Genomic DNA, 27,223 nt, shown 5'->3' with positions numbered 1-27,223 from the left:
AGAGGGGGCTGGCACGGTCTCCCGGCCTCCGAGCGCCCTTCCTCAGTCTGCCTTTCTGACCCTGTCCCTGCCTCTCTTTCATTCTTCCCACTTCTCTATCTCTATGTCTCTGTGTCCTTTCCATTGTCTCTCTTAGTGTCTCTGTCACAGCCTCTTCTCGTCTACGTGTAGCCAGCTTATCCAAATCCGCAGACTGCTTTTGATGGCTACATGTCTCCATGGAACCCGGATGCGTATCCCGGGCCAGAAGCTCTGCTGTTCCTGCTTCTCAGGTTCCACGTCTCCATCCCTGGCTTGGTCTGAAACCATCCCCCCTGCTGTCCTGATTTCCCCAGGCCCAGCTGGAACCTTGTTGTATGGAGGCCTTAAACCCCAGCCCGAGGCTCACTCATTCCTTCTCAGTCCAGTGCCCCTACTTTCTCCGGGGATGGAGAGGAGGGTAGTGGGACTTTGCATTTTCGCCACCCAGGGAGGGAGTATGTCCATATTGATGTGCAGCAGAGCATTAGCTACCCAGATGGTCCGGATGCTGTGAATAGGCACATTCTGTGGTGAAATATACCTACAACAGAAATTAGTTATAACACCAAAACCATGCCTTGTGTGAATGATAATTAGGCCAGATGTCCCATCACCAAGCTGTCTAATACATCCCCCTCTATAACCAATGTCAGTCACTAGAGAAAACTTGTTCATGTAGTAAGTAGTCCACATTATCTTTAGGAAGTCAGAAATGGACTTTTCAAGCATTCACTATATATTAACCAGGAAAGTGAGTGTGAGCGTGTGTGTGTGTTTGCATGTGTTCCTGTGCAAGTCCACGTATGTGTGTTAAGTCAGTTAAATCTGTAATCTGTCTCCCGTATACTTCCCAGGAGGCATTACAAACAGGCAGTTGGGTTCTGACTGGAAAAGTACTTGCAATGCTTGTATTAAAGTATTAATTTTTAGTATTAAATTCGTGTGTCAGGGTGATACTTTTTATTTATTCAAGAGTAAGGTTGTGTTTTTCTTCTAAAGAAATATATATAAACTGTAATTTGTGGATCCCATAATACCACAGTGACTTTTTGCATGTTTATTTGTAAAGGCTTAATTTTTTCTTCATGCAGAGGAGGGCAGTGATTTCGAAAAAAGCAGCCTTTCAAATTCAATGCACATTGTAGATGGATTGCATTCACTGACTCACATTGAGTTACAGAGTATCCCTGGGCTGTAAGGATGTGGTTTTGATCCAGTGTTTCAGAAAATCCTGCTGCAAAGTTGAATCCAGGAGAATCCACTGGACTCTCCAGCAAAAGTAATAAATCAGCCCTCACAACCCAAGAGAATATTGTTGTCAAACTGTGAAACTGACCAGAAAACCATTTGGAATATATTTGAATCATATCTGTTATTTGACCACTTGGCCTGTGATTTAGAAAAGTATGTCACTGGAAAAGTATGATGAAACAGAGCTAAAGGTCTGACAGTCCAGCTTGACAATGAAAACAAAACGCTATGTGTAATTTTGCTTTCATTTCAGATTAAAATTGAGCTTCCCATTCACCTGCATCAAAAGCATCATTTGCTTTTCACTTTTTATCATGTAAGTTGTGAAATTAACACAAAGGGAACAACCAAAAAGCAGGACACAGTTGAAACTCCAGGTACGTGTGCTCTTTAAAAAATGTCTCTCTCTAGAGCTATTTGAAATGGAGTTGTCTTGGCTATATATAACCTCTTTTCATCGAGGTACAGACCACTTCCCCTCACCAAAAAGTACATTTCTGAGTTAAAAGTTCATCGGTGAAAGATGAATTATACGTTCGTTTTATCATTATTTCTCCCCAACGTCATGTCCAAATGCTTGCCAGTGTACTTAGACTACCATAGGCAACGTAAAGTAACATTGCCCCTCTCAGAGAGAAACCCATATTGTGATGCAGTGTTTTTGTCATTTCTTTCACGTAGAATAGCCCAGCAACCAGAATTTTCCAGTTCTGCTCACTGAGAAGAGGGACATGAGCCCAGAGCCAGGGGCGTTTTTGAACCTGAGGGAGATTGGGGTTCTAGTGAGAGGAGGACGGGTTTAACGAACTTGTATAAGCTTTGGTGGTAAAGCTCCAGTCATGGTCTCATTCAGCAAGGCTTTAGATAAGCCAATGGGAAGCATCCTTAGGAGAACATAGAAGGCCCTAAGAACGTGGCTTATGCCACACCCACTATATCAATATCAGCACGCCCTGGGATTCAGATCCAGGCTAGCCTGGACCAATCTTTATTTTATTTATTTAATTAATTAATTATTTTTATTTTTTAACATCTTTATTGGAGTATAATTGCTTTACAATGGTGTGTTAGTTTCTGCTTTACAACAAAGTGACTCAGTTATACATATACATATATCCCCATATCTCTTCCCTCTTTTAATGGCTGAGTAATATTCCATTGTATGTATGTGCCGCATCTTCTTTACCCATTCATCTGTCGATGGACACTTAGGTTGCTTCCATGTCCTGCCTACTGTAAATAGAGCTGCAATGAACATTTTGGTACATGACTCTTTTTGAATTATGGTTTTCTCAGGGTATATGCCCAGTAGTGGGATTGCTGGGTCGTATGGTAGTTCTATTTTCAGTTTTTTTTAAGGAATCTCCAGATCGTCCAACTTTTTAAGAGAAGTCAGAAATATGGGTTTTATGTAAAAATCAATTTTACGTTTGGTAGCATATATATATCCATGCCACTCTCTCGCTTTGTCACAGCTTACCCTTCCCCCTCCCCATATCCTCAAGTCCATTCTCTAGTAGGTCTGTGTCTTTATTCCTGTCTTACTCCTAGGTTCTTCGTGACATTTTTTTCCCTTAAATTCCATATATATGTGTTAGCATACAGTATTTGTCTTTCTCTTTCTGACTTACTTCACTCTGTATGACAGACTCTAGGTCCATCCACCTCACTACAGATAACTCAATTTCGTTTCTTTTTATGGCTGAGTAACATTCCATTGTATATATGTGCCGCATCTTCTTTACCCATTCATCTGTCGATGGACACTTAGGTTGCTTCCATGTCCTGGCTATTGTAAATAGAGCTGCAGTGAGCATTGTGGTACATGACTTCTTGAATTATGGTTTTCTCAGGGTATATGTAATCCCAGTAGTGGGATTGCTGGGTCGTATGGTAGTTCTATTTTTAGTTTTTTGAGGAACCTCCATACTGTTCTCCATAGTGGCTGTATCAATTTACATTCCCACCAATAGTGCAAGAGGGTTCCCTTTTCTCCACACCCTCTCCAGCATTTATTGTTTGCAGGTGTTTTAATGATGGCCATTCTGACCGGGGTGAGATGATATCTCATTGTAGTTTTGATTTGCATTTCTCTAATGATTAATGATGTTGAGCATTCTTTCATGTGTTTGTTGGCAATCTGTATATCTTCTTTGGAGAAATGTCTGTTTAGGTCTTCTGCCCATTTTTGGATTGGGTTGTTTGTTTTTTTGATATTGAGCTGCATGAGCTGCTTGTAAATTTTGGAGATTAATCCTTTGGCAGTTGCTTCATTTGCGAATATTTTCTCCCATTCTGAGGGTTGTCTTTTGGTCTTGTTTATTGTTTCCTTTGCTGTGCAAAAGCTCTGAAGTTTCATTAGGTCCCATTTGTTTATTTTTGTTTTTATTTCCATTTCTCTAGGAGGTGGGTCAAAAAGGATCTTGCTGTGATTTATGTCATAGAGTGTTCTGCCTATGTTTTCCTCTAAGAGTTTGATAGTGTCTGGCCTTACATTTAGGTCTTTAATCCATTTTGAGTTTATTTTTGTGTATGGTGTTAGGGAGTGTTCTAATTTCATTCTTTTACATGTAGCTGTCCAGTTTTCCCAGCACCACTTATTGAAGAGGCTGCATGTTCTCCACTGTATATTCTTGCCTCCTTTATCAAAGATAAGGTGACCATATGTGCGTGGGTTTATCTCTGGGCTTTCTATCCTGTTCCACTGATCTGTATTTCTGTTTTTGTGGCAGTACCATACTGTCTTGACTACTGTAGCTTTGTAGTATAGTCTGAAGTCAGGGAGCCTGATTCCTCCAGCTCCGTTTTTCTTTCTCAGGATTGCTTTGGCTATTCGGGGTCTTTGGTGTTTCCACACAAATTGTGAAATTTTTGGTTCTAGTTCTGTGAAAAATGCCAGTGGTAGTTTCATAGGGATTGCATTGAATCTATAGATTGCTTTGGGTAGTATAGTCACTTTCACAGTGTTGATTCTTCCAATCCAGGAACATGGTATATCTCTCCATCTGTTTGTAGCATTTTTAATTTCTTTCATCAGTGTCTTATAGTTCTCTGCATACAGGTCTTTTGTCTCCATAGGTAGGTTTATTCCTAGATATTTTATTCTTTTTGTTGCAGTGGTAAATGGGAGTGTTTTCTTGTTTTCTCTTTCAGATTTTTCATCATTAGTGTATAGGAATGCCAAAGAGTTCTGTGCATTAATTTTGTATCGTGCTACTTTCCCAAATTCATTGATTAGCTCTAGTCGTTTTCCGGTGGCATGTTTAGGATTCTCTATGTATAGTACCATGTCATCTGCAAACAGTGACAGCTTTACTTCTTCTTTTCCAATTTGGATTCCTTTTATTTCTTTTTCTTCTCTGATAGCTGTGGCTAAAACTTCCAGAACTATGTTGAATAATAGTGGTGAGAGTGGACAACCTTGTCTTGTTCCCGATCTTATAGGCAATGGTTTCAGTTTTTCACCATTGAGAACAATGTTGGCTGTGGGTTTGTGATATATGGCCTTTATTATGTTGAGGTAAGTTCCCTCTCTGCCTACTTTCTGGAAGGTTTTTATCATAAATGGGTGTTGAATTTTGTCGAAAGCTTTCTCTGCATCTGTTGAGATGATCATATGGTTTTTTTCCTTCAATTTGTTAATATGGTGTATCACGTTGATTGATTTGCGTATATTGAAGAATCCTTCCATTCCTGGGATAAACCCCACGTGATCATGGTGTATGATCCTTTTAATGTGCTGTTGGATTCTGTTTGCTAGTATTTTGTTGAGGATTTTTGCATCTTTATTCATCAGTGATATTGGCCTGTAGTTTTCTTTGTTTGTGACATCTTTGTCTAGTTTTGGTGTCAGGGTGATGGTGGCCTCGTAGAATGAGTTTGGGAGTGTTCCTCCCTCTGCTCTATTTCGGAAGAGTTTGAGAAGGAGAGGTGTTAGCTCTTCTCTAAATGTTTGATAGAATTCGCCTGTGAAGCCATCTGGTCCTGGGCTTTTGTTTGCTGGAAGATTTTTAATCACAGTTTCAATTTCAGTGCTTGTGACTGGTCTGTTCATATTTTCTATTTCTTCCTGGTTCAGTCTTGGCAGGTTGTGCATTTCTAAGAATTCGTCCATTTCTTCCGGATTGTCCATTTTATTGGCGTATAGTTGCTTTAGTAATCTCTCCTGATCCTTTGGATTTCTGCCGTGTCAGTTGTTACTTCCCCTTTTTCATTCCTAATTCTGTTGATTTGAGTCTTCTCCCTTTTTTCCCTGATGAGTCTGGCTAGTGGTTTATCAATTTTGTTTATCTTCTCAAAGAACCAGCTTTTAGTTTTATTGATCTTTGCTATCGTTTCCTTCATTTCTGTTTCATTTATTTCTGATCTGATCTGTATGATTTCTTTCCTTCTGCTAACTTTGGGGGTTTTTTGTTCTTCTCTCTCTAATTGCTTTAGGTGTAAGTTTAGGTTGTTTATATATGTTTCTTGTTCCTTGATGTAGGATTCTGTTGCTATAAACTTCCCTTTTAGAACTGCTTTTGCTGCATCCCATAGGTTTTGGGTTGTCGTGTTTTCACTGTCATTTGTTTCTAGGTATTTTTTGATTTCCTCTTTGATTTCCTCAGTGATCTCTTGGTTATTAAGTAGTGTATGGTTTAGCCTCCATGTGTTTGTATTTTTTACAGATTTTTTTCCCTGATATCTAGTCTCATAGTGTTGTGGTCAGAAAAGATACTTGATACGATTTCAGTGTTCTTAAATTTACCAAGGCTTGATTTGTGACCCAAGATATGATCTATCCTGGAGAATGTTCCATGAGCATTTGAGAAGATTGTGTATTCTGTTGTTTTTGGATGGAATGTCCTATAAATATCAATTAAGTCCATCTTGTTTAATGTATCATTTAAAGCTTGTGTTTCCTTATTTATTTTCATTTTGGATGATGTGTCCATTGGTGAAAGTGGGGTGTTAAAGTCCCCTACTATGATTGTGTTACTGTCAGTTTCCCCTTTTATGGCTGTTAGTATTTGCCTCATGTATCGAGGTGCTCCTATGTTGGGTGCATAAATATTTACAGTTGTTGTATGTTTGTCTTGGATTGATCCCTTGATCATTATGTAGTGTCCTTCTTTGCCTTTTTAATAGTCTTTGTTTTAATGTCTATTTTGTGTGATATGAGAATTGCTACTCCAGCTTTCTTTTGATTTCCATTTGCATGCAGTATCTTTTTCTGTCCCCTCACTTTCAGTCTGTATGTGTCCCTAGGTCTGAAGTGTGGGTCTTTTAGACAGCATATATACAGGTCTTGTTTTTGTATCCATTCAGCCAGTCTGTGTCTTTTGGTTGGAGCATTTAATCCATTTACATTTGAGGTGATTATCGATATGTATGTTCCTATTACCATTTTCTTAATTGTTTTGGGTTCGTTATTGTAGGTCTTTTCCTTCTCTTGTGTTTCCTGCCTAGAGAAGTTCCTTCTCATTTGTTGTAGAGCTGGTTTGGTGGTGCTGAATTCTCTTAGCTCTTGTTTGTCTGTAAAGGTTTTAATTTCTCCGTCAAATCTGAATGAGATCCTTGCTGGGTAGAGGAATCTTGGTTGTAGGTTTTTTCTCCTTCATCACTTTAAATATGTCCTGCCCCTCCCTTCTGGCTTGTAGAGTTTCTTTTGAAAGATCAGCTGTTAACCTTATGGGGATTCCCTTGTGTGTTATTCGTTGTTTTTCCCTTGCTGCTTTTGATGTTTTTTCTCTGTATTTAATTACTGGTAGTTTGATTAATATGTGTCTTGGTGTGTTTCTCCTTGGATTTATCCTGTATGGGACTCTCTGCTCTTCCTGGACTTGATTAACTATTTCCTTTCCCATATTAGGGAAGTTTTTGACTATAATCTCTTCCAATATTTTCTCAGTCCCTTTCTTTTTCTCTTCTTCTTCTGGGACCCCTATGATTCGAATGTTGGTGCGTTTAATGTTGTCCCAGAGGTCTCTGAGACTGTCCTCAGTTCTTTTCATTTTTTTTCTTTATTCTGCTCTGCAGTAGTTATTTCCACTATTTTATCTTCCAGGTCACTTATCCGTTCTTCTGCCTCAGTTATTCTGCTGTTGATCCCTTCCAGAGAATTTTTTATTTCATTTATTGTGTTGTTCATCACTGTTTGTTTGCTCTTTACTTCTTCTTGGTCCTTGTTTAAAGTTTCTTGTGTTTTGTCCCTTCTATTCCCAAGATTTGGGGTCATCTTTACTATCATTACTCTGAATTGTTTTTCACTTAGACTGACTATTTCCTCTTCATTTGTTAGGTCTGGTGGGTTTTTACCTTGCTCCTTCATCTGCTGTGTGTTTCTCTGTCTTCTCATTTTGCTTAACTTACTGTGTTTGGGGTCTCCTTTTTGCAGGCTGCAGGTTCGTAGTTCCCGTTGTTTTTGGTGTCTGTCCCCAGTGGCTAAGGTTGGTTCAGTGGGCTGTGTAGGCTTCCTGGTGGAGGGGAGTAGTGCCTGTGTTCTGTGATCCAGCCTGTGGGTGAGGCTGGATCTTGTCTTTCTTGTGGGCAGGTCCACGTCAGGTGGTGTGTTTTGGGGTGTCTGTGGCCTTATTATGATTTTAGGCAGCCTCTGTGCTAATGGATGGGGTTGTGTTCCTGTCTTTTTAGTTGTTTGGCATAGGGTGTCCTGCACTGTAGCTTGCTGGTCATTGAGTGGAGCTGGGTCTGGGTGTTGTATATATATATATATATATATATATATATATATATATATATATTTTAACATCTTTATTGGGGTATAATTGCTTTACAATGGTGTGTTAGTTTTCACCGTTTGATATTACGTGGAGCTGGGAGGTCTCTTGTGGACCAGTGTCCTGAACTTGGTTCTCCCACGTCAGAGGCACAGACCTGATGCCTGGCTGGAGCACCAAGAGCCTGTCATCCACACAGCTCAGAATAAAGGGGAGAAAAAAAAGAAAGAAAGAAAGCAGAAGATAAAGTAAAAGTTATTAAATAAAAAATAATTATTAAAAAAATTTGAAAAATAAAAAAAGAAAGAAGAGAGTAACGAAAGCAAAAAACAAATCCACCAATGATAGCAAGCGATAAAAACTATACTAAAATAAACAAAAAAAGACAGAACCCTAGGAAAATGGTAAGAGCAAAGCTATACAGACGAAATCACACACAGAAGCATACACGTACACACTCACGAAAAGAGAAAAAAATATATATCGTTGCTCCCAAAGCCCACCTCCTCAATTTGGGATGATTCACTGTATATTCGGGTATTCCACAGATGCAGGGTGCATCAAGTTGATTGTGGAGCTTTAATCCGCTGCTCCTGAGACTGCTGGGAGAGATTTCCCTTTCTCTTCTTTGTTCGCACAGCTCCCGGGGTTCGGTTTTGGATTTGGCCCCGCCTCTGCGTGTAGGTCGCCTGAGGCATCTGTTCCCGCCCAGGCAGGACGGGGTTAAAGGAGACGCTGATTGGGGGCTCTGGTTCACTGCGGGCTGGGCGGGGGTGGGGGGTGCAGGGAGGGGCATAGAGCGCGGGGTGGGGATGGGGAGCCTGCAGCGGCAGAGGCCGGCGTGCGTTCTGCCGGGGAAGTTGTCCCTGGATCCCGGGACCCTGGCAGTGGCGGGCTGCACAGGCTCCCGGGAGGGGAGGTGGGGAGAGTGACCTGTGCTTGCACGCGGGCTTCGTGGTGGCTGCAGTAGCAGCCTTAGCGTCTTATGCCCGGCTCTGGGGTCCGCGCTGATAGCTGCGGCTCGCGCCCGTCTCTGGAGCTAGTTTAAGCGGCGCTCTTAATCTCCTCCTCACGCAGCAGGAAACAGAGGCAAGAAAAGGTCTCTTGCCTCTTCGGCAGGTCCAGACCTTTTCCCGGACTCCCTCCCGGCCAGCCGTGGCGCACTAGCGCCCCTCAGGCTGTGTTCACTCCGCCAACCCCAGTCCTCTCCCTGCGCTCGCTGGACAGAAGCCCGAGCCTCAGCTCCCAGCCCCCGCCCGCCCCGGCGGGGGAGCAGACAAGCCTCTCGGGCTGGTGAGCGCCGGTCGGCGCCGATCCTCTGTGCGGGAATCTCTCCGCTTTGCCCTCCGCGCCCCCGTTGCTGTGCTGTCCTCCGCGGCTCCGAAGCTTCCCCCTCCGCCTCCCGCAGCCTCCGCCCGCGAAGGGGCTTCCGAGTGTGTAGAAACCTCTCCTCCTTCACGGCTCCCTTCCACTGGTGCAGGTCCCGTCCCTATTCTTTTGTCTCTGTTTATTCTTTTTTCTTTTGCCCTACCCAGGTACGTGGGGACTTTCTTGCCTTTGGGGAGGTCTGAGGTCTTCTGCCAGCGTTCAGTAGGTTTTCTGTAGGCGTTGTTCCACATGTGGGTGTATTTCTTATGCATTTGTGGGGAGGAAGGTGATCTCCACGTCGTACTCTTCCGCCATCTTGAAGCTCCTGTTTATTTATTTTTGGCTGCATTGGGTCTTCGTTGCGCTCGGACTTCGTCTAGTTGCGGCGAGCGGGGGCTACTCTTTGTTGCGGTGCACGGGCTTCTCACTGCGGTGGCTTCTCTTGTTGCGTAGCACGGGCTCTAGAGCCCAGGCTCAGTAGCTGTGGCACACGGGCTTAGTTGCTCCGCGGCATGTGGGATACTCCCGGACCAGGGGGCGAACCCATGTCCCCTGCACTGGCAGGCGGATTCTTAACCATTGCACCACCAGGGACGTCCCTGGACCAATCTTAAATTTGTTCATTTGTTCATTCACTCAGCAAATATGTCTGCGTATGTATTATGTACAAGGTATTATAGGAGGTACTATGGAGAATACAGTGGAGAACCAAGCATAGATAGCATCTTCAGTGAGCACATGATCTAGTAGGGGAAATGAGACCTATGTAGACATTTATAACACAAGATAGAAAGTAGTAGTTACCAAGAAAATGGCGCTATGTGATGTCAGAGAAGAGCGAGTTATTACTTCAGCTGGTGGAGGGACACGTGGCTGGGAATTAGGTAAGGGTTCCAGCAGGAGATGGTGTTTGGATGAGGCCTTAAAGGGCAGGGTAGAGTTTGATAATGCAGTGATGGTAGGAAGGTAGAGGATTCCAGGATGAAGGAACAGCTGGTACAGAGGCAGAGTATTGAGGGGTCTGGACAGGGAACCACAAGTAATTCAATAGGATCAAAGCACAGGGTACTGGGGAGGGAATCATAGGATGCCAGGTTGGAAAGGAAGCATCAGATGGTGGAAAGCCCTGAATGCCAGGTTGTGGGTTTGATTTTATTCTGTTACCAGTAAGGAAATACTGGAGGGTTGTAAACACCAGTAAGAGCTGTTTTGCAGGAAATCTAATCAGGCAGCAATATAATGGGTGAGGTGAGTTGGAGCAGGAAGAAGGAAGGAAGGAGGAAACACCAGTTAGGGGGCTATTTCTGAAGTCCAGGAGAGAAAGGGGGCCGCACTATGGCTGTAACAGCGGGGGTGGGGGGTGGAGGTAAAGAGAATTGCAGAGGAATATCCTGAACCTGGCAAGTGATTGGCTACTAGAGAGGTAATTCAAAGTTAGCACTAAAGTTTGGAAACTGGAAAGAAGGTATTGCCAGGTAGCAGAATTGTGGGTAGGGATGGTAGGTTTGGACTGATGTTGAGTTTGAGGTGCTAGTGAGACATCTGAGTGATGCCCGGCCCACAGCAGGACTGAATATTAGGAAGTTCCCTTTGTGGATAGGGTGGTCCTCTTCTAGATCCCCATAGAAATTGCAGTTCATTCAGGGTAGGGACATTGCAGGTTGAGAAGAAATCTGGCAGAATGGTGAGAACCTATGACAGTGCACCTCCTGAGCAACAAATGACTATTTCCTTATCCAAATCCTAGACAGATTGGGCAAGATGCTTAGTGGAGTGTGAGATGGTTCTATGTGCCACTCATCACTTTTAAAAAAATATATATTAAAAAATTTTTTTGAAGTATAGTTGATTTACAGTGTTTCAGGTGTACAGCAAAGTGATTCAGTATATACACCTATATATATATATATATATATATATATATATATTCTTTTTCAGATTCTTTTCCATTATAGCTTATTATAAGATATTGAATATAGTTCCCTGTGCTATACAGTAGGTCCTAGTTGTTTATCTATTTTATATAGAGTAGTGTGTATCTGTTAATCCCAAACTCCTAATTGATCCCTCCCTCCCCACCACTCATCACTTTTAACTGTCCATCCTTTAAGTGGCTTCACATCTTTGAGCCAGATGGCTTGTGCTTGACATTGTACCTTGATAGCTTCCAAGTGTGCTAGATGAGTTTTGACTGCAAGACACCCTTGGCCATGCCCTGATTGATTCACAGTGCAAAATGTTGCCTAAGCAATTCCATAGAGACAGAAAGGAGATCAGTGGTTGGCTGGGACTGGAAGAAGGGGAAATAGGGTGTGACTTCTGAGGGGATATGGAGTTCCTTTTTGGGGTGATGAAAAAGTTCTGGAATTAGCTAGTGGCAATAGATGCACAGCTCTGTGAATATACTAAGAACCATTGAATTGTATACTTTAAATATTCAGTAGATGAATTTGTATGGCATCTGAATTATATCTCAGTACGAATTTCTGTAAGGAAAAAAAAATGTTGCCTAAGAAGAAGAAATATATTTTCCTTTTCCTACTTTCTGGACTGGAAACCTTTTGTCATTTGTCTAATTGTCAGTTTAACTACTTTGACAGAGTCCTTTTGCATGGTTTTTCTGCTCATGTTACTTTCCTCTGCTTTTTCTAAAAGAAGATCTCTGGGTAGAGCACTTCTGAAGTTGTACTAGTAAGATGCCCTTCAGGCATGTTTCAGCATCTAAGAAAGCCTTTCAGTCTGCTTAGAGAAAGCAACATATTAATCTCCTTAAGAATTAAAGCATTTGCCAAATTAAACACGTGAATGAAAACATTCTAACCAGATTTGTGTTGACTTCTGTGCTCACAGTGTAAACACACGCACGCGTGCACAGACACACACACACGCGCGCGCACTCACGCAAAGTATTTCAAAACATCAGAAAGCAGTGGCTTTCAAAAGTACTCTCCAGCCAACACCCTCTCTCATATGCCAGAACTCAGTCCAGAGCAAGCTTTTTTTATAGCTGAGTTATATAAACACTTGAAGCCCAGAGTAATCTCTATAATGGAAATACTGACATCACTTGACTTGAGCAACACAGATGGCTCTGGCTTTTTTAGCTAGAACATGATGAGTTTTCTCTAATAGGAAGCCAAGAGGCTCTTTGGGGTAGAACTGTTAAGAAATGTAGAGACTGGGAGGAAAAGCTCTCAGTGGACTGCACTTGTAAGCACTGTGCCCTGGCTGCATTTCGCTCTTCCTTCTGTAATCAGGAAAACTGCCCAGATAGATATACTGCCTTGTATAAGTATGGAATGTAACCTTGACTTGTGACCTTAATTTTCTGCAGTCCCTTGCTTACCCTAGGGACTGGAAGCAACAATGGTGATTGTTGTCTCAGATATGAGACTGTGTAAGGGTGGATGAGAGACATCTGAACTGTTTAAAAACTAAGTCTACCAAAAATTCTCCTCCAGTGTGTCAAGATAATGAAATTGATGCACTTTAAAAGTTTTCAAGTGTTCTGGTATATTAGCTCACTTTGGTCTGTCAGTCACTCTGTTCGATAGAAGAGCTGTGTGTGGTTGTTTCCATCATTATAGTCAAGGAGGTAGCGTGGATAACCTGTTAGTGGTCAGGCTAGGATTAGGAAGCGATACAAACTCGTTGTTCCTTCCCCAGTACTCGGATGCCCGACACCTGGACTCGCACATACAGACCTGCCCTGCTCCCCAGTGACCAGACGCTGGTGTAGCTAATTGCATTTGCGATTTCATTTCTCATGGTTGTTTACTGTCTTGGCAGTTGGCTTTGCCTGGGTACCTTTGCTGAAGGATGGTAGAATCATCACATTTGAGCAGCAGCTGCCAGTTTCCGCTAATCTTCCCCCAGGCTACTTGAATCTGAATGATGCCGAATCAAGAAGGGTAGGAAAATATCTGTATTTGTTGAAGTAATCATGATGAAGTGTTTTTTTTCCCCTCTTTTAAAAAAACTGTATTGAAGTATAGTTGATTTACAGCATCGTGTTAATTTCTGCTGTCCAGCAAAGTGACTCAGTTATACACATATGATGAAATGTTTAAAAGGTAGAATACCGTTGGCATAGTCGATAGTTTGGTCTGGTTGATAGCTACTCAGAGTGTGGTTTGAGGGCCGCTGCTGGTCCACGACAAAGATAAGTATAAGAAAATGAGTCTTGAGAAGCTTGTATAATAGTTTGACAAAGTAGCCTCATGTCTGTTGATTCTGATAACGATTTTTAAAATGGGACTTCGATTTTGTGCATCAGGAAAAGAATTCATTTATTTAGTAATTTTTATTGTCATTTGGAAAAGTATCAGCCTGCAAAGGATTGGAAATTCAAAATGGTTTAGGATACATTTATTCTAAAGGCATGTTATTTTCTCCAGTAATTCCCTATGTGCAAAACTAACACATTTGTTTCTGAAAGAAAATGTTGAAATGTATAAAGGCGTTATATGTTGCTCATCTTTCCATTGCTATGGTACAGAAACTCATGTGTGTGTTTTCTCTTCCCAGCAGTCTAATGTGGATATTAAGTGGGTAGATGGTGCAAAGCCTTTGTTGAAGATTAAAAGTCACTTGGAGTCTACCATTTATACTCAGGTAAGTTGCATCACCTGAATTTTGTCAATTTTAATACTTGAGTATATTTCTGGATTAAAATAGCCTATATTCGATTCTACAGCCTTAGAGAAGTTGTGGCCTGAAAGACTTTCTCATTAGTAATAACATCATTCTTAATAATAGCTCAAATTTAAAAATTCTTCTCAAATTACCAAATCCTTTTACCTATTAATGCCTTTTTTTCTGTTTCAGGATTCTATCCAGTATAGCGTGTTACATTTAGTTGTCATATCTCCTTAGGCTCTTCTTGGCGGTGACAGGTTCCGAGACTTTCATTGTTTTTGGTCACCTTGTCAGTTTTCAGGACTACTGGTATTTTGTAGGATGCCCCTCTTTTGGGATGTGTCTGACATTTTTCTCATGGTTAGACTAGAGTTGAACACAGAAATTTGCAGTCAGTGGATCGTGGCTGGCTACTACAGTTTGCTCTTAGCCTTGGCATCCATGAAATTAGGATCAAGTATCTGTGAGATGCCTCAAGCACACTTTGAAAAATCACGGATGGAGAAGGTGAAGTCCACGCTCTTTGGTGTGGCCTACAAGGTCCCTCTCAGTTCCCCCTGCCCACTTCATCATTTTAGAGGAAAAGAAACCGAGGCTCGCTCGGGTTAGATGATTTACCCGAGGTCACACAGGTAATAATTAGAGGAAGCAGGTCAAAATCCGAATTTCATGATTCTGGTTCCTGGTACAGTCCATGCCGTCCACAAATTCAATATCTGTAGATTCCATACAGGACAGCTGGACACTGGCCGGTGCAGGGCCAGGGTACGTTGGGCACTGAATGCCTGGGACTTGTGCTGGTGACTCCCTGCTGCTACGTTTTCTTCACCTGTCAATTCAGACCTCTCTTCCTGCTCGTTTCATTAAAATATAGAAGCAGCCCAACTTCAGAGGCTACACTAGCCAAAAAAGAGATTAAACAAATGTGTGACTACTGGGGCAAAAATGGTGACCTACCCGGTGTGCTTAGGTACATGCTGAATGTGCCTGGTTTTGCTGCTTTGTGTGATGGTCGAGAGGACTGTGGGACTCATTCAGGAACATGCATGTTGGTAGCTGCAGATGCTGAGTCTGGCCATTAGAAGACCCAGGGAAACAGGTTTCCAAGATTCCGGCGTGGTGGGGTGTGGTGCGGGGGCGGAGCCTGTGCTTTGCAGGTGGGAGGGAGGGAGACACAAGAGGGAGGAGATATGGGGATGTATGTATACGTACAGCTGATTCACTGTGTTGTACAGCAGAAACTAACACACCATTGTAGAGCAATTATACTCCAATAAAGATGTTAAAAAATAAAAAGAAATGAATCAAATTTCGTATGGCTGTGTCCCTCTGTTTTTCAGGATCTACATGTGCACAAATTCTTCCATCATTGCCAGCTGATTCAGTCAGGCTCGAAAGAAGTTCCAGGGGAGCTCATTAAATATTTAAAGGTAAATGAACAGTAGCTTTCTGTGAAAGGTTTGTTTTTCATGTCGTTCGGTTGCCACATTTTTTGACGTGGGGGGAAAAAAAATCAAACGAACCCTTTAAAAATACTTTTGGCTGTGTATCCTCAAGAGAACACTTTCTATTATGTGCTTTTCTATCAAGGGGCTGTTTAGAAGCAGACCGCAGAATTGCTACATTAGGAAGAAAATGTTTTAGCCAGAATTCGTTAACATATTTTTGAAAATCTCATGAAAATGTTTATTTCAGTTCCATACATTGATTTTTACGGGCCTTTTCTCATCTTGCCGATGGCCTGGTAAAGATGGAGAAAGCTTGGGGAAAAGGGCCAGGAGAAATGGAGTCACTTTTGCTTGGAATGAAATGTGCAATGATTCCTGTGTTCATAGGTGAAAGATTATCAGAAGGATCAGCTAAAAAAAGAGAACCTAGTTTCTGCATGTTGCATAGGAGGGAGTCATAAGTAACGCCATATTTTATCAAATGTATTGAGAATCCAAGATTCCATTTATTCCCTAATGGGGTGGGACAGGGCGCACGTCATGGGACCCAGCTCACAGTGACTTTTCAGTAGATCAGCCATGGCCAGTCTGAGGCATTTTTATTTTAAATGAAGCCTCCACAGGATTTCCCTTTAGGCATATGTTAATAGTGAATGATATTCTCAGGAAATGAAAAGGTTCATTTCTTTCAGAGAGGTAGTATGACATGAGGTAATACACGTATGGGTTCTTGAATCACAAACTGAATTTGTGTCCCAGGTCTGTCACTTATTAGCTCTATGATTGACCTTGACCAACTTACTTAACTGCTCCAAGCCTTTGTTTCTTCTTCTCTCACATAAAGATAAAAACCTACTTGTAGTCATGAGAGAAATGCAAATCAAAACTACAATGAGGTATCACCTCACACCGGTCAGAATGGCCATCATCAAAAAATCTACAAACAAGAAATGCTGGAGAGAGTGTGGAGAAAAGGGAACCCTCTTGCACTGTTGGTGGGAACGTAAATTGATACAGCCACTATGGAGAACAGTATGGAGGTTCCTCACACAACTAAAAATAGAACTACCATACAACCCAGCAGTCCCACTACTGGGCATATGCCCCGAGAAAACCATAATTCAAAAAGAGTCATGGACCACAATGTTCATTGCAGCTCTATTTACAATAGCCAGGACATGGAAGCAACCTAAGTGTCCATCGACAGATGAATGGATAAAGAAGATGTGGCACATATATACAGTGGAATATTACTCAGCCATAAAAAGAAACGAAATTGTGTTATTTGTAGTGAGGTGGATGGACCTAGAGCCTGTCATACAGAGTGAAGTAAGTCAGAAAGAGAAAAGCAAATACCGTATGCTAAGACATATATATGGAATCTAAAAGAAAAAAGAAAAAATGGTCATGAAGAACCTAGGGGCAAGACGGGAATAAAGACGCAGACCTACTAGAGAATGGACTTGAGGACACGGGGAGGGGGAAGGGTAAGCTGGGGCGAAGTGAGAGAGTGGCATGTACATATACACACTACCAAATATAAAACAGTTAGCTAGTGGGGAGCAGCCGCATAGCAAAGGTAGATCAGCTCCGTGCTTTGTGACCACCTAGAGGGGTGGGATAGGGAGGGTGGGAGGGAGACCCAAGAGGGAGGAGATATGGGGATAGATGTATATGTATAGCTGATTCCCTTTGTTATACAGCAGAAACTAACACACCATTGTAAAGCGATTATACTCCAATAAAGATGTTAAAAAACAAAAAAACAACCCACTTGTAGGGTGGTTACGAGGCCTCAGTGAGGTAAGGCATCTGCTATATAGTATTCATTCATTCCACACTTTTTTCTTGAGTGTATCCTATGGGCCAGGCTTCATTCTGAACGTTGGGAGGATAAATGAAAAAAACAAACAATATCCCTGTTTTCAAGGAGCTTACTTTGTTGTGGAGACAGATGGACAATAAACACATAAATGCGCGCATGTGCGCGACACACACACACACACACACACACACACACACACACACACACACACACACACACACAGTGGTCCCTCTGTATCCTTGGGAGATTGGTTCCAGGACCCTCCATAGATACCAAAGTCCAAAGATGCTCAAGTCCCTTGCAGTCAGCTCTCCGTATCCACAGATGCGGAACGTGTGGATACAGAGGGCCGACTGTGTATGTCATGTCAAGTGGTAATAAGTGCTATAAAGAAAACCAAAACATAGTGCAGGGGAGTAGGAGTGATAAGGAGTCCCTCTTTTAGATAAAGTGTCAGAGAAGAGCTCTCCAGTAAAGTGATGTTTGACAGAGACCTAAAGGAAGGGAGGGTGCCAGCTATGTGGGGGAGAGCTGGGAATAGCAAGGGCAAAGGCCCTGAGGAGCTTGCTTGGTGTGCTCAAGGAACAGCCGGAGGAGTTCCAGTGTGTCTGGCACACAGAATGATAGGCCCTCACATTGGAAAGGTGGCTGGGTTGCTGGTCAGGTCAGGCCTCCTAAGCCATGATGAGAGTTGGAATTGTACCCTGAATGAGATGCAAAGCCTTGAACAGAGGAGTGACATGATGTGACTTTGGTTTTAAAGTATCATTCTGCCTACCATACAGAAAATATATTGTTGGAAGGGTAGAATCAGGGAGGTAGCCGATAAATGGTGGCTGCGATTCTTAATTATCATTAAGAAGTATAGTAGTCATCTAACTTCAGATCCTTTTCTTGGGTAATGTCTAGAACTCCTGCTCTACGTATGAATGCATTGTCTGTTGAGATCATTGTCTTTTTCTTCCAGTGGGGAGGCTTTGTAAAAGTTTTAACAGAATTGAACAGAACGCTATTTTCCTATACTGGTATTCTTAGAATGGAGGAAAAAGGAAGTACTCATATTTGCGTTTTTAAGGGTGTGGAATTTCTGATATTTATGTGACCTATGCTTGCCCTCTAGTGGCAGTGAATGAAATGCCATGTGATTATAGAAAGAGCCAAACTCCGGTATGGAATGTTAGCGCTGAAAGGGATCTTTAGCGATTTTGTTTTACAGATGAGGAAACTGAGGCCCTAGGAGAGTGATTTGCCTGTGGTCATTCTGGTTAGTAGCAGAGCTGAGCCAAGCCTGTCTCTTGACTCCTAGTCCTGTTTTCTTTCTGTCAAACCTTGCTACCTGTTGTCCTCGTAAATGACAGTGTTTCATCGCTTCATTTAACCATCTACATGTTGAGCCCTTATTATGTGTTCAGTATTTTCCTAGATGCTGTGGGGCTTGCAGAGAAGAATAACTTAGGCTTATTGTCTATAGGGATCTTACAACCAGTCAGAGAGACAGGATCCACTTAAGTCAAATGACAATATAAGTCAGTAGTACAAATGATAGTCCAAAGCAGTATGTAGTTAAATGTCAAATGCGTGATACAGGGTATAAATGCTAAGAGTTCACAAAACCGAGGAACCACTGAGACTAGAGGGTTCCCATCTTTATCCCTTTGGTTCCTTATTTTATTCATTTATTCAGTCATCCCTCAAATATTTGTTGAGCACCTACTATGGGTCACATATTGTACTGGATGCTGGGACTATAATGGGAACGAGTTAGACAACATACCTACTCTAGTTGGGGTAGAGAGATTATAAATAAGTAAGTCACATTACATAGGGATGAGTGCTGTGAAGAAAATAGAACAGGTTAATGGGCTCTAGCATGACCAGGAGTGCAGTCAAGATGGACTTGTCAGGGAAGGCCTGTCTAGGAGATGACACCATTTCAAGCTGAAAAGAAGCTGATGGGAAGAAGACAGCCATAGGTGATAAAGCTGTGTAAAAGGATGACAGAATATTGCAGCAGGTGTAAACACTTTGCAGTGGGATGTGTGGAAAGAAGAAAAGCAAAGATCAACGTAGCTAGAGCACATTGAGCAGCAAAGCAGGAGGATGGCCTCAGATGAGTGGGGAGTGATAGGCAGGGTACATGTAGGACGGGGAGCCCTTCACAACTTTTTGCTCGTGGTGGTTGGTTTTGTTTGTAACAGAGGGAAATGACATTGTGGAATTTGCCTTTCAAAAAGAACCCTCTGGCTGCTGTGTGGAGAATAAATTCCAGAGGAACAGTACTGGTGCAGGGAGATCACTTCTGCATGGAAGGTCCGTCTCTCTTTTCTACTTGATGTGATCCTACTTACGATCCTTGAACCTTCCTCCTTTCTGAAGCCTCACACGACATTCTCTCCTCACTGGCAGACTCGGCTGCTTCTTCCTCTGTACGCCTTGTATATACCGCTGTTGTGCTGTTTAGTGTTTGTATCGCAGTGATTTAGTTCCATGTGTTTCCCCCCCATAGTCTGTGAACTTCTTGATGGTAGGAACCATGTTTTTTTGATGTGCTTGGCAATTGCAAGTTCATTCAGTATGCCTTTGTTGAATGAGTGAATGAATGGCTTCACTGGACTGGGGGTTTGAACTTGACTGGGAAGGGTGGCGAGGATTTGGCTACAAAGTGTGAACAAAGGTAGCAGTGCATTGATATATTCGAGGAGCAGTCGAGACACCCGTGTGGCCTCGTGAAGAATGATGAGTGTTAAGGTTAAGAGTGTAAGTTGGGTCAGGGTGGTGAGGATTTGGCTACAAAGTGTGAACAAAGGTAGCAGTGCATTGATATATTCAAGGAGCAGTCAAGACACCAGTGTGGCCTCATGAAGAATGATGAGTGTTAAGGTTAAGAGTGTAAGCTGGATTTTAAGTAACTTAGACTTAATACCTGGGTCAGAGTTTCTCAAACTTGGCACTATTGACATTTGGGGCAGGATAAGTCTTTGTTGTAAAGGGCTGTCCTGTTCACTGGAGGGTGTTTAGAAGCATCTCTGGCCTATCCACTAGATATCAGTAGCACCCCTCCCCCCCAATTGTGACAGCTCAAAACGTCTCCGGACATTGGGGTTGAGTTGTGGCACATGGTCTCTGGTTGAGAACCACTGCCCTAGGTCATGGGGAAGCATCAAAAGAATCTTGTTGGTGGCACAAGGTGGCCTGATGTAACCCCTATTTGAGGAGGATTAAGTTTTGGAAGTGAGAGACATATTGGGAGTGAGGAGAAAGTGTACATAGACCTACTAGAAACTTATTAGACTATTTTGGTTATAGGTTAGAGTTCTGAAAAAGGACGATGGCTGTAAGGATAGAAGAGAGGACAAAAGGAAGGAAAAACCTGAAGGATAGACCATGGGTTCCCTGAGCTCAGTTTCTTGCCTTATGCATCCGATTGAAGAGAGGCTGCCCGGAAATCTCAGAGGTCACTGTTGAGATGATTCAAATATAGGTGAGAAAAGCCTGAAAAGGGATGCTGAGCGTAAGGATGGCAACATAGAGCAAGAGTAAGGGAGGCTATGAAAGATAAATGCTGAGTTCCTTAGTGCAGAGACTTGTTTTACCCGTGTCTGTATTTCCCAGGGCACTAAATATTGAATTGGTGTAGAAGGTACTCAGTGAGGTTTTTGTGGTTGGCCAGTTGACTAAATGAGTGAGTGAATGAATGAGTGAATAAATGAATGCGGAGAGAAGGGAAGTAAGAAGGAAGGCATTTTACATATTTAGCTGCTTGTATCATTTCTATGTATACACGGACATATTTCTTCTTTTTGATGTCAAGATACTGATCAGTAGAGATGAGTGTTAGCACTTTGAAGAAATGTGTTGTGAGATGTTAGAATGCAGAACTGCCTCAGCTTGTGGATGGTGCTAGTGTAAAGCCAGTTATATATAGAAACACACTTTACTGAATCCCACGTAACTTCTCGCCACAAAGTAATGGCCCACTTGCCCCTGTAAAACACACGAGCTTGGGGGCTGGTAGGCCCGTCTCCATTACCTCCAAACATGCCTGCTCCTCGCCCCGATTGAGTGTTGGTTTACCAAGAGTCTGTTGTCTTTATTCCAAAACCTGTTGATCCCAGTTATACTTATCTTCAATAGAGCATTTAATATTAAATGAACTAACAGAATCTGAGTGCCAAAATAGAGATGTGGCTAAAGTAACTGACAAAGTCCCCTATCCCCTGAAGCTTGTGTTTAAAGTGAGCTTATATTCTAGTGAATGTAGTTTTCATTACTTAATTTTTTGTTGTTTCACCTTTGCAGTTATATCATATTTTGGTTTATTTTCGTAACTAATAATGACTTATTTTAGTGTTTGCATGCCATGGAGATCCAAGTCATGATACAGTTTCTACCTGTAATTCTTATGCAACTCTTCCGAGTCCTCACAAATATGACCCATGAAGATGATGTGCCTATCAACTGCACCATGTGAGTTTCAGTGTCATAATTACCAAGAAGCAACTTTTGTTTCCTTTTGCATTTCTTCACTTGAAATACAAATTTATCTTCCAAATGAGAACCCCAAAGTCAGAAATCTAATATCAGTTTTCTCTAGTTTCATACTTCTCAGACCAGGGGACTTATATCCCCGGGGACAGATGATACCAGAAACCATAGGATAAACTTCCTCAACCAGAGGTTCTAAAGCTGCTGCATGTTAGAAGCTTTTAAAAATGTCTGTTCCCGGACCATACTTCATACCAATTAAACCAGAATCTCTGAAGGTGGAACTCAGCATCCGTTTTTTTTTGTTGTTTTTTGTTTTTACGTTTCCCTGATGATTCCCTAATGCAAGGGAGTTTGAGAACCATTGCCCTTGACCAGTCTTGTCCAATAGAACTTTCTCCAGTCGTGGAAATGTTCTATACCTGTGCTTTCCAATATGGTGGCCATTAGCCACATTTAGCTGTTGAGCACTTGAAATATGGCTAGTGTAACTGAGGAACTGAAGGGGTTTTTTTGTTTTTTTTTTTTTTCTCTTTGCGGTACGCGGGCCTCTCCCGTTGCGGAGCACAGGCTCCGGGCGCGCAGGCCCAGCGGCCATGGCTCACGGGCCCAGCCGCTCCGCGGCATGTGTGGGATCCTCCCGGAGCGGGGCACGAACCCGTGTCCCCTGCATCGGCAGGCGGACTCTCAACCACTGCGCCACCAGGGAAGCCCAGGAACTGAAGTGTTAATCGTAGTTAATTTTAATTCATTTAATCGCCACTTGTGACTAGTGGCTCTCACATTGGACAGAGTTGCCCTAGGCCATCAAATTGTACTCGAAAGAATAATGGAGTGTTCTTTTTATAAGAGAACAAACAAGGATATATTGTAGAGTAGGATGCAAAATGCACCTGAATTTTGAAATTGAAACAGGAGTTTTCCAAAAAATTGTGAGCTCAGTGCTGGCTCTTTCTGACTTTGCTGCTTCTGCTGTTGCCACTTCTGTTGAGCCTCTCCGGAGCCTCAGGGCTGAAGCTCCACACACCTCCATACTGTTTGCTCTTCTCTGCTGCTGGGCATAGTCTGGTTGCAAATTTAAAAAGCATTATTCTAGTCCAGTTGTTCTCAAAATGTGGTTCCCAGACCAGCAGCATCAGTATCACCTAGGAGCTTATTAAAAATGCTAATCATTGAACTTCACCCCAGACCTAAAAAATCAGAAACTCTGGGAGAGGGGTGAGCACTGTACCCTCCAGGTGTTTCTGAGGCACGCTAAAGTTGGAGAACCACTGCTGGTCTCATAATTTTAAAACTTTCTATGAATCTTAGGTTTACTTCCAATTTTAGTTCATATCATTATACCTGCTGTGTCTCTCCCTTCGCTATTCCCCCATCTGTTGTCATGCTTAACATTTTTTTTCTATTCTTTTCCTTTTATTCTCACTAGAGGGGATTTCAATATTTACCTTACTGAAGGTTTTTGTGTGTGTGTGTGTGTGTGTGTTTTTTACTATATGGTAGTTATGACCGTACTTCAAATGTGGTTTAGAAAGGAGATGAAATATCCGGGTTGCCAAAATAAAATATCCATCTTTTGAACCAGGAAACATATTTTACAAGACCCTGAGCATGTTAGATGCTGAAATCTCTGTTAGACCCAAACCAAGATGACATTTAATGCAGTCATCTCACCTTTAATTACTTAGGCAGTATTAGGTATTTTTAGGGTTAAGTATGATGGTTTTATCGAACAGTCAAACTGTAGTGGTTAATTGTAGCCTGACATGCTGACTTTTGTGAATGTTGTTTCAGGGTTCTCTTACATATCGTATCAAAGTGCCATGAAGAAGGCTTGGATAATTATTTAAGATCCTTCATAAAGGTTTGTGGAGTAAAGCTTTCTTTCTGAGCAGTTTGTCTTCCGAGAGAATTTTGTCTCACAGCTCGTTTTCTTTGATTGTAGTATAGCTTCCGACCTGAAAAACCCAGTACTCCTCAGGCCCAGCTGATACATGAAACTCTGGCTACTACGATGATAGCGGTATTGAAACAGTCTGCAGACTTTTTAGCAATAAACAAACTGCTAAAGGTAAGGGCACAGGACACGGCAGGCAAGAAAAGCAGCCAGAGATATGCTTGTTCGATACCCTCCCATTTCACTTCTAGTCTTTCATCGTTTCCTCATGTGACTTTCCTTTTCCTCACCACTTTACCTACACATCCTTTTCCCCCAAGTTCTCCACAGAACCTCCTTCATTCCCTTCACCCTTCCCACCCCATCCTGCCCACAGTCGAATGTGTAATAGAAAGAATTTTGGAGGAGATAGACCTGGGCTAGAATCCTCTATTCACTGCATAATAGTTCTGTGACCTGGAGCCTGTTATTTAGCAGTCCTGAGCCTCCACTTCCTCATTTCTAAAATATAAGCAAAGCATTTAACATGTTGTTTCTGGCACATAGTAGGCACTCAAATGGTGGCTCTTATTATTGTCATGTTTTTACTATTCCTGCTAATAATGGTAGAATTTCAATTTTGGGTATTTTACGATGTATCTTGCTTGAGGCTTCTCTGTACCCTTCAAATTACACTTACACAAACACCTCTGCTACTTGGGCTGGCCCCAGTGTTGTACCAAGGGCAGGGTTGGGTCCCCCACTGGGTGCAGGCCATAATACAATTCACTGTCTATAGAGAATTTAAAAGCAATACTAAAGTAAACTAAAAGTTGGTTTGCTCTTATCACCACATGTAGGCAAATCAAAGCAGTGTCAGTGATAAAACACCCCTCCCCACTGAGTTAAACGTTCCCACCAAACAGCCTTTGTACATCACCAGCCAGCCCTAAGGTACACTACTACCTTTTTGCCAACACAATTTGAAGGTATCCTGTGGGACTTGGACAATTGCGATCACTTTAAAATTGTTACTAAAGTTCAGAGACAAAATCCATAGTGATTCGTCAACCTCTGCTAAGCTTCAAGGATTTGGGTAACTATTAAAGATTGATTTGTATTTATTTGTTTATTTTAGTACTCATGGTTTTTCTTTGAAATTATTGCAAAGTCTATGGCCACATACTTGTTGGAAGAGAATAAAATTAAGGTAAGTAGGCTCAAGAATAATATTTAACATAGACAAAGAAGGCTAATCTTACTCACAGGTAGCCGTGACATGCAAATCCTCTTTTATATTTTAAGGGCTCTTAGCCCTTAGCTTTTTCAGTTTTGCTTAAAACAAGCAAACAAACAATGGATGTATTGCAAAAATCTGACAGTTCATATGTTTTCGAAGTCTAATCGTCAGAGACTCTTCCACATAGTTTCCTGTGAGGTATTTGCCATGTTAAATGCATTATCTTTGAAGCTTTCCCTTTGTCTTGTGGTTTTAAAATGTCTGTGTCAGAACATTCACTTGGAAGAAGAACAAGTACCAAATAAGCAAGAACCATTCTCTTAGAAAGGTCGAAGGCACGTACAAAGTTAAAAACACTTTATGTAGTAATACATGTGTTCCTGGCATGTGCTGTATACATTTAGTCATAGTTTTAAACTCTTTTCGAAAGTACAAAGAAATTTTCTTAGCTATAGGCATTGAAAGCTAAGATTTGTGAAGTAAAACATGTTCACCTCATACTTAACATTTTTATCAGAATCTTCACAGAGCAGGTTTACTGAAATTGAGATGCATGTATACTTTGTGTGTCAGGAAAAACATGGAATGAAAAACGGATGTGTCTGTATCTCAGGAACACGATTCCAAAGTTGGGTCAGAATGACCTACTCTTGTTCATGATTTCAGTCAGTTATGGTATTAGATGTCCAGATAGTTCCTATAATGACCTAAAGTATACATTGAACTAGCCATGTCATTTTTAAGTTGGGAGAAAAATTAAACTCCAGTTAAAAACACATTTTTATACAGAATGTGTCTGAAAATAAAAACAGCAATTGATTTAGATCTTTTGCAACTCTTTTTTCTATGCCCATTTAATTTAAGCTTCCCAGAGGCCAGAGATTTTCTGAGGCATATCATCATGTCTTACATTCATTGCTTCTTGCAATAATTCCTCACGTGACTATTCGCTATGCAGAGATTCCTGATGAGTCCAGAAACGTCAATTACAGTTTGGCTAGCTTCCTGAAGGTGAGTTAAAGGCAGCCAGAACATGGTAAGGAATTATTCTTCACCAATATGGTCTTTAAAGCCAAAGGAAAAAAAATCACCTACTTTCTAGAGACTCAGCTAGGCTGCTGGAGAAACTTTTGGCTGAATTAATCCATCAATTCAGTTAAACAGCCATGTTTGATCCCCCACCCCCAATGGTTAATTAATTAAATCAGAGGTCCCACATAGGTGTCCTAACCAGAAGGCACGTCTTGCTGGTTTTACATGGTGTTTCTCAGAAATATTAATTTGAACGCCTTTAGGTGGGGCATGTACTTTCTAGGTTGCCACAAACCCCACCACTCCTTAATATACCCCGACACTCTTTATACATTTAAATAGCTTCTCTGACCCTGTTGGCCTCTGAGTTTGTAACTCTTGAACTAAAGGCACAGTCTACACATTGCTAATATAATCACCATCTACTTGTTGCTAATACATGTAAATGAAAATTGCTGATTTTGCCCAGTGAGACTATTTTGAGAGATTTCAGAAACTCCTATATTTATGAAAGATAGCACATTTCTCGTTGTATTTTGTTATTCTCCGTATGTAAGGGGCAATGCTGGAATGCGATTGTTCTAGAAAGTGGGTAATAATAATATTTGATTTGCTGCAGAGAAGGGGCATGGATTTGCAAGGCACTTAGTTTTTACTTCTCTCCACTCCTTTCATCATGTCTCAACCTTATCTTAAGAACCTCATAGTCAACAATCCACCCAAGCAGTTTTAGTATCTCACATACCCTTGTTTTCTTATTAAAAATTCACAACTAGGTTTGAGATCTCCAGAGCATGACCTTCTGATGTAAGACCTCTGTTTACCAGAATTAAAACAAAGTTTTAACACTATTACATGAGCCCTTTTGTGTATTAAAAACCAAACATCCACATATCTTTTTAAAGTAAAGATGAGACTATTTGAAATATAAAATCTCCGTTTCTTCCATGGAGTTTAAACTTAAAGTTTGCTATGTAAACGGAATAGAACATAGTCGATTTAATAGCAGTATTTACCTCATTCAAGTCAACAAACATTTGTCTGTCTTCTATGTGAGAATCCAAAGATGTGAGAGGCCATCTCTGTAATTATATTCAGATACATGTACAAGATCAAGTGTGATGACCGCTATACTGAAAATACAAACAAAATACAATCGGAAAACAAGAAAGGGAGGGATTAGGACCAGGTAGTGTGAAGAGAGACTAGAAGAACAGTTCCCCAAGACAGGGTTGAGGGTGTTTCAGGTAGAGGATTCATGAGCAAAGATGAGATATATGCATTCAAGAATTGTTCGGGGAGGAGCAAGAAAGTCGATGGTGC

At 41.6% G+C, this 27,223-nt stretch overlaps 1 protein-coding gene across 1 annotated transcript in view; it reads left to right on the top strand.

Annotated features, from left to right (window-relative positions):
* DOCK11 (dedicator of cytokinesis 11) overlaps positions 1 to 27,223 on the top strand; it is a 199,299-nt gene that overhangs the window by 84,733 nt on the left and 87,343 nt on the right. The window contains exons 20-28 of the mRNA XM_007465458.1: positions 1,526 to 1,649; positions 13,146 to 13,267; positions 13,884 to 13,970; positions 15,335 to 15,424; positions 21,616 to 21,734; positions 23,547 to 23,616; positions 23,698 to 23,823; positions 24,767 to 24,838; positions 25,733 to 25,879. Coding sequence (XP_007465520.1) covers positions 1,526 to 1,649; positions 13,146 to 13,267; positions 13,884 to 13,970; positions 15,335 to 15,424; positions 21,616 to 21,734; positions 23,547 to 23,616; positions 23,698 to 23,823; positions 24,767 to 24,838; positions 25,733 to 25,879 — 957 coding nt within the window. The remainder of the gene's footprint in view (positions 1 to 1,525; positions 1,650 to 13,145; positions 13,268 to 13,883; positions 13,971 to 15,334; positions 15,425 to 21,615; positions 21,735 to 23,546; positions 23,617 to 23,697; positions 23,824 to 24,766; positions 24,839 to 25,732; positions 25,880 to 27,223) is intronic.

This window comes from Lipotes vexillifer, unplaced genomic scaffold, assembly GCF_000442215.2.
Source record: "Lipotes vexillifer unplaced genomic scaffold, Lipotes_vexillifer_v1.1 scaffold560, whole genome shotgun sequence".
In the NCBI taxonomy this organism is placed as follows: Eukaryota; Metazoa; Chordata; class Mammalia; order Artiodactyla; family Lipotidae; genus Lipotes; species Lipotes vexillifer.
Note: the sequence above shows the minus strand (reverse complement) of the source record. Positions and strands in the feature narration are given on the sequence as shown.